At 33.3% G+C, this 7,840-nt stretch overlaps 1 protein-coding gene across 1 annotated transcript; it reads left to right on the top strand.

Moving 5' to 3' along the window:
• The first annotated feature begins 1,640 nt into the window (after window positions 1-1,640).
• On the top strand, window positions 1,641-4,540 carry LOC133671040 (wax ester synthase/diacylglycerol acyltransferase 4-like). The gene is made up of 5 exons (XM_062091658.1): window positions 1,641-2,022; window positions 2,110-2,685; window positions 2,814-3,170; window positions 3,309-3,446; window positions 4,211-4,540. The coding sequence occupies exons 1-5, from the start codon at window positions 1,834-1,836 to the stop codon at window positions 4,370-4,372; spliced, it is 1,422 nt and encodes a 473-aa protein (XP_061947642.1). The 5' UTR covers window positions 1,641-1,833; the 3' UTR covers window positions 4,373-4,540.
• Window positions 4,541-7,840: the final 3,300 nt, after the last annotated feature.

The raw sequence follows: 7,840 nt of genomic DNA, 5'->3' as shown, positions 1-7,840 counted from the left end.
TCACTTTTCTTCCTAATTGCAAGATTTAAATTTCTTGGTATTTCGTGATTGCAGGGTTGACCAACAGATCAGCAGCCTTGCTGCCATTGCAGCAGCTGTAAGAGCAGCAGATGTAATTCTTCTCCTCCATGTATCTCTATATCTAATAAAATGGACCTCTCCCGTGGACGTAGGCGATTTGCCAAGCCACGTTAAATATTGTGTTAGTGTGCTTACCCTCCATATGAGCAACTATCAGTACACCACCGGTCCGTGCATGGGGAGCCGGAAATCCCCAACAACCCCTTTCTCCAAAAAGAGAGAGAAAGCTTTAATTAACACTGAATTTGAGTTAAGTGCATGGCGAAGAGTCCAAGTCGTGTAATTGGGACGGGTTCACGAGCGGTGTGGCATCTTTGTGCGGCGGAAAAACAGAGGAGGATGTACAGGAGGTTATCGGAACTAGGGGCAAGTAGAGGGAGCGTGTCAAAGACGTTAAATGAGTTCATATTGGAGGGTGGGAAAACAAGAAAAATCAATCTCACTGCTTGCATCAAAGAGCTCCGCAAGTACGGCGGGTTCGACCATGCCATTGAGGTAATGGAGTGGATGCAGAAGAGGAAAATGAACTTTTCCCATGTTGATCATGCAGTTTACCTAGATCTTACAGCAAAAACCAAAGGGATTGCTGCAGCCGAGAATTATTTTGACAACCTCCCACCATCTGTGCAAAATCATGTTACTTATTCAACACTTCTGAACTGTTACTGCAAGGAACTTATGTCTGAAAAGTCACTGACTCTTCTTGAAAAAATGGACAAAATGAAGCTTCTTTCAACTTCTATGCCTTTTAAAAATAAATATATTTTTAGATTTTGAAGTACATTTTTATTTTAAGAAAAAACTAGAAGAATAGAGGGAAGGTGTGTAACTCAAACTTTATACAAGGTACATTCGGTTAATGTTTCAAGATAAAAATATAAAATGAAAAAAAAATGTTTGGTCCTATATCTTAGTTATTTTCAGTTTTCCTTCTTTTTTCTGGTCTTTTTATTTCTATTATAACATACTAGCACTGATTTCTTTTTCTTTTTTCCATATTCTCTTCCTTTATTTCTCCAAGTTAGTTTTTTTTTTTTTTTCTATTTGGTCATGTCTCTGTATATTGCTCAGCTATTGGTTTTATGATTTTTTTCAATATACTTTAGACGTTATCCAAAAAAAATTATGTTTAGTTGAAGGGATAAAGACAAAAATATAAAAATAAATATGTTTTTAAATTAATTTCAAATAACATTTCTATCTTTTTAAAATAAAAAAACAGGGAGAATATGTCTCAATCGTGTTTGTTTTCTGATAATCACCTATAGTTATATTGAAAAGTAGTTGGTAGCTATTTAAAAAATGATTGAACATTTAACAGAAAGAGTTATTACAGAAGGAATAATTATGTTTGTTTTCTTATATCATGAGACGTTATCTAAACTCTACCTAGAAAACATTAAAAATTAATTTTTGACTTCCTGATTGAGTTTATATGGATTAAAACAATCTAATTGATTGATGTAATGGACTAATATTACTATGGTTGTGACGGATATATATATATAATGTGAATGGATGTATAGCATGTGATTGATTTGAAACATATAGAATTAATTTTTATAATAATTTTTCGGATAAAAAATATTGCAACTCACATATGTAATTAACCCTTCAACCTTTCTAAAGCCATAGGGTTAGTTCTTCTTTCTTTGGTTTGTGCTCGTTATATACCAGGCAAAACAATACCCTTCACATTTCACAACCAATCTTCGGTGAATAGAGAATAAGAGTTGGGTCTTAAAACTAGAAATGGAGATTGTACAGGATCAAGAAATATCAGAACCTGTGAGTCCTTCAGGACAATTTCTGAGCAACTCTATTCTATCACTCTCTATCATTGCTGTTATGGAATTCGAAGCGCCTTTTGATGACTCCCAAGCTATTCCATTTCTCAAGGATGTTTTCCTCCCTGCCAACCCTCGTTTCTCCTCCATAATGGTACTCTTTCTACCTTAGTATATATCTTCATTCTTCTCCTTACTTTTGCATCAATAGCATCGACCAAATAGAGTTTTGAAATTACAGGTTGCAGATGAAGATGGAGTGAAGCGATGGAAGAGGGTGGAAGTGAGGCTCACGGATCATGTAAATTTTCCGGTTTTCACCACCGGAATGTCAACTCAATTTTATGATGAATGCTTTGATGAGTATCTTTCAAAAATGGCAATGGAGCAGTTGCCTCAAAGCCAGCCATTATGGGAAGTTCACATAATAAATTACCCCACAAGTCACGCAGCTAGTAACATGATATTCAAGCTACACCATTCCCTTGGTGATGGCTTCTCTTTGATGGGAGCTCTCCTTTCTTGTTTACAAAGAGCTGATGCTCCTCCTCTTCCCCTCACATTTCCTTCTGTTCAATTACACACCAATACGTATGGCAGACATTCTAGCATGTTCCGAAAAGTGCCTAGATTTTTCTCCTCAGTTTACAACACTGCATCAGATTTTTTTTCAAGCATTATAAAGAGTTGTTTGGTAAAGGATGACAAAACACCAATACGATCAGGGCATTCTGGAGTAGAGTTTCTTCCTGTTGCCATAACAACAATGGCTTTCTCTCTTGATCAAATTAAACAAATCAAGGCCAAGCTTGGAGTGGTAAGATCAAGACAACTTCAATTTCTTCTTAAAAAACTTCCGTGCCTCCTCTCAATTTCAAAGCCGAGTACTTAATTAATGACATATAATTTTCTCGTTGAATTAATTACGTTTCTTGGTAATTGCAGACAATAAATGATGCGATTACTGGAATCATATTCTTGGGAGCTCGGATGTACATGGAAACAGTGAGCCAAGGATCAGGCAGTGCATGTAGTACATCATTGGTGCTGCTTAACACAAGAATGGATGGAGGCTACAAGCCAATCCAAGAAATGGTAAAACCTGATGCTGAGTCGCCATGGGGCAACCATTTTGCTTTCTTGAACGTACGAATCCCAAAGTTAAGAGATGCTGAGGCTAAGAATAATCCCTTAAAATTTATCCTCAATGCAAGAAAAATCATCAAGAGGAAGAGAAGCTCTTTTGGTGTTTACCTCACTGCCAAGTACCTTCAACTTGTTGCGAAATTTCGAGGTCCAAACGTATGGTACTTGCCTTTTTTTAGTGAAATACTTATTTAGGACCTCTTATTCTTTTTCTTCTTCTTTTTCTTATGGGTGGGCATTACTATATAGTATATACTACTCCATGTTATGATTTTTGAGATCTTGCTCCTGTAGGGAGCATCCAAGTACATATATGGCACAATGGAGAATACAAGCATGGGAATCTCAAATGTAAGGGGGCCAATGGAGCAGATGGCCTTGGCTAATAATCCAATTAATGGGCTATATTTTGTGGTGACAGGAGCACCTCAGGTATATGAACGTTCAAGTAACTTTCAAACAGTAAATTATTCATCGCGTCCCTGGAATTTCAACGTGATTATAATTCAGTCCTTTATATTTGGAAACCTCTTACTTACAGTCTCTTCAATTTTATTTACCGTTGTCTTATTTAATCATTAATTGTTTTTTTTAAGATGTGTCCGAGAGTAAGGTACCGATTATTTTTAAATTATTTTTAAATTCAATATACCGATTGTTTTTAAATCACTTTTTGTTGCTGTAAACAACACAGCAATTAACAAGAATAATGCACTTACAGATAGTTTTCATACAAAAAGGTATTGTGGTAGTTTTTTATTTTTAAGATTTTTTTTTTGTCAAGTCCCTATATTTTACTTTAGTTATTGATTTTATAATTTTTTAATATATACTCTCGTACTTTTTACAGTTGTAGTTTAAAAAGGTAGATTCAAGAGAAACTAAAAATTATAAATTTTTCTTAACGAATGTTTTAAGAGAGTTTTTAGTGAGACTCATGCAAAACTATGGTGTTTATTAATTAAAAAACATTTTTAAATATGTGGTTGAGACAAAACATAGAACACAAAAAAAACATCAAGCCTAAGTTGTAACTGCATTGAAACCCTAAGGATTAAAAAACAATTCACTCATTTTCAAAGGATAAACACAAACATTATGAAATGAAGCTATTTGTTTTGTTTTTTCTTTTCTTTTTCAATTTGTAACATCATTGTGATTATGACATGCATGGTTTGTTTTGGTGCAAAATGCAGAGCCTTATGGCAGGAGTAACAAGCTATGTGGGGAAGCTTCGGGTTGCTCTGCTTGTAGAAAAAGACTTCATTGATCCAAAGAAGCTCAAGTCACACATAGAAAAAGCATTTGATATGATATTCGAAGCTGCATGCAGGGAAAGTACTCCACCAGCCACTTAAAGATCCCAGCAAGCAAACAGCTTTATTTTGTTTTTATGATAATCAAGTAATAGTATTGATGAAAGCTAGCCATTTAGTGGTCGCCAGCCTTCCTAAGCAAACAGCTTTCTCATTTAGTAGTCATTATTGTTGAAAGAATAAATATAATTGCGTGCCTTTGTTATAAAACCGTACTATTTTTTTTAAAAAAAGCGTTATATTCACATGGTTTGTTGTTTGTGTATGGAATTAAATTCATTTTTTTTCATATATCAAATGCAAATCATAATCGTAGAACTTCAATAGAGACGTGTGCAAAATATTACAATAAATAAAATATTATTCTTCCAATTTTCTTTTATTTTCCTTGTCTTTTTATTTTTCTTTTTCTTTTTAAGATTCTGATCATTCTCAACCACTACTTCATCCCTAATTTCTCCAGGAAAATAACCAATTAATAATATCTAATTTGAAACTTTCAATTAGAAAGTTTCTATTATTTGATGTACAAAAATAAATAAATATATAAAAGAAAGTTACAGAAATGAAATATCGCCTGCATGTATATAAGAGATCTAGAAACTAATTGCAAAAAAAAAAAATCAATTTTATTACTTGAAAAATGGCATGATCATATTAATAACCTTTAAAATATTAAAAGAAAAACGTTATTTTTTATTTATGATTAGGGAATTTGTTTTTTATCAGTTTTCACATGTATATATATTGAAACCAAGTCCTCCTCTTCGACGTATTCAAAGACGGATTATTCTTTGGAAAGATTTCATAAGAATGTTTTTATAAAGTCTAACCTAATATTTGAATCTTAATAACTAAGAAAGGGTCATAGATTTAATCATCATTATCATCATCATATATATATATATAGAAGATTCTGATCAGAGAGAAAAAGAAAAAAAACAAATATAAATTATAAGATTCCTAAAAAATCCCAGCAAGCAGATTGCTAGGATTATATTAGGAATATGGAACAAATGGCTAGGATTGCTAGCTGATTGGGCCAAGCCCGAACATCTAGCAAGTATTTTGCTGGTGAGTGCAATGTAAAAGCTAGATTAATAGGTCTCCCACTACCTTTACGTTTAGACGATGCATATAACCCCCTCCATCCTTCTTCAAATTAGTTGAATCCAAATTAGTTCAAGGATATTTCTTACAAAAAAAAATACTATTATTTCTAATGCTATAATAACTACAGTAAAAAAGCATTTCATTTAAGTTTTCAGGTGTAATATGGATGAACACTTATCTTAATACAACAAATTGATGTGGTGGTTTTTTTTATGTTTACAAATTTATCTTAGTGATATCTTTTTAATAGTATCAGGGTTATGAAAAAACAGATTTGAACTTAGGTTGATTTTTTGTTTCAGATTAACTTCGATTTTGAGATAGTTTTTAGGTTTTTTGAGGCCATAGTAAGATTTATCACAGTTCATATGGTGTTTTAGAGTTGTTTTGGGCCAAAAATAAGTTGAAAAATAGATTTTTCGGTTAAAAAACTTAAGCCATGATTTTTTGAGCACATAGTGGTTGGAAACTAGACAAATCAGACGACGTGTTGTCCAATTGTTTTTCAAAAAAAAAAAAGAGCCCAGTTGTGCAGGCCTGCCAAGGGAGGCCCGCACGTGGGCCCTGAAAAAATGGATCAGGCGAGCTTGCCTAGCCTTTACTTTTTTTCTAATTATTTTTTTCAATTAATGATTTTTATAGTTTTTTCTCTAAATTGTTTTAATTTATATTTAAATTAGTAAATATTCTCTTTTTCATTTTGTTTAGAGAGTTTTTTCTAAATGATGATTTTCTTTTGTTATGCATTTACATTTGTCGCACCTGACATCGCGGCGGCCTTAAAAATTATAATATATCATGGAAAGAATGGATTTCTAGCGTCTATTCTTTGATGATGAATGATCTTTGTTTAAGGAGTCGCCACCTAGTATTATGGTCACTAAGAACCCTAACTGGTCAACAGAGATTCTATGGTTCGAGACTGGTTACGCAAAAGAAAAGATATTATCACCCCTTAAGCGTCCTATCTAAGGCAGGCTGCATTGCTGAATTTGTCATAAATTGCTAATGTTTTGTTGGTTTATGCTACAGTGGTTTCGCGTGTAATATTCCTCACTTTAGCGTCAGTGAATATTTAACTACAGATATTTCCAACTCTGGTGTTGGTAAATACAACGTAGCTATAAAACAAAATAAATTTAAATCAGTTTTTTTTTATTCCTGACTCTAGCGTCACTGAATAAACAAATCAAATAAATTTATTTTTACGTATCACACAAAAACAAAATAAATTTAAATCAGTTTTTTTTATTCCCGACTCTGGCGTCAGTGAATAAACAAATCAAATAAATTTATTTTTTATGCATTCACATTTTTTATGTAACTAAATAAAAGTAAAATAAAATAAATTTACATCAGTATCTTTATTCCTGACTCTAGCGTCAATGAATAAACCAATAAATTTATTTTATTTTATTTTATTTTTGCATGCATATTTTTTATTTTTATGTAATTAAATAAAATACAATAAAATAAATTTGAATCAGTATTTTTATTCTGACTCTGACGTCAATGAATAAAAATAATAAATTCATATTTGTTTTTTTTTATTTATACTTACACACATCTTTTTTATTATTATTTTTTTGGGCTGGGCCCAGCTCAGCCCATATGGGCTGGGCTAGACCCAGCCAGCCCGGCCCGGTCACTGGCCCAAGCCAGTGACCCGGCTGGGTAAAAAAACTAAAAGTGCGCGTGAAGTGAATTCACGCGTGCATGAACGTTGTGTGAAGGTAATTAAATTACCTTTGCACAGTGTTCTTGTAACAATTCAATTTGAAATGAAGATGTAAAAAAGGATGAAGAAACAGGTGTACCTGCTTCTGGAGACCGAAGATGCTTACAACGCTAATGATGATTCCCGCCTACTACTTCCCTTTCTCTTCCTTCTGTTCTCACTTGTCTGTATTTTCCTTTTCTTTTCCCAGTAGCTTTTAAAACTACAAAGATGATGTCGGCCTGCTATGAGTTTTCTTTGACTGATTCCGGGTCTTTCCTTTGTCTGCAGGGACGAAAGTAATGGAAAAGCCAATGTTCCTATCTGTCCTGCTCCTTTACTTTTCCTTCTCGTTTCAGTGTTTTGTTTTTTTTTTGCTCTGTATTTCTGCTCTGTGTTTTTGGGTTGATTTTTCTCCATTCTTTACTCTGTATTTTTTTTAGGGTTGTGTTTTATGTGCTCTCTTTTTTGGGTTGATTGCTCTGTTTTTCTAGGTCTTCCCCCCCTGTTTCTGTTTTTCTCCTCTGTTTTTCCCTCCTATCTGGGTATATTTTTCTCTGTGTTTATGCTCTGTTTTGCTCTGCTTGTTTCCTCCCTGATTTTCGATTTTTTCTTTCGCATAAACTGGGAACAATATTTATAGTGTAAGAGTCCTATCGCTTGTAAGAAGTAAAGTCTCA

The sequence above is a fragment of the Populus nigra genome, chromosome 13, assembly GCF_951802175.1.
Source record: "Populus nigra chromosome 13, ddPopNigr1.1, whole genome shotgun sequence".
Lineage (NCBI taxonomy): Eukaryota > Viridiplantae > Streptophyta > Magnoliopsida > Malpighiales > Salicaceae > Populus > Populus nigra.
This window is presented reverse-complemented; position numbering and strand designations above follow the sequence as displayed.

Coding starts and splice junctions, on each gene's coding strand:
- LOC133671040 (XM_062091658.1), top strand. CDS start 1,834: ATGGAGATTGTACAGGATCAAGAAATATCAGAACCTGTGAGTCCTTCA. Junction 2,023..2,109: donor CTCGTTTCTCCTCCATAATG/GTACTCTTTCTA, acceptor TTGAAATTACAG/GTTGCAGATGAAGATGGAGT. Junction 3,447..4,210: donor TGGTGACAGGAGCACCTCAG/GTATATGAACGT, acceptor TGCAAAATGCAG/AGCCTTATGGCAGGAGTAAC.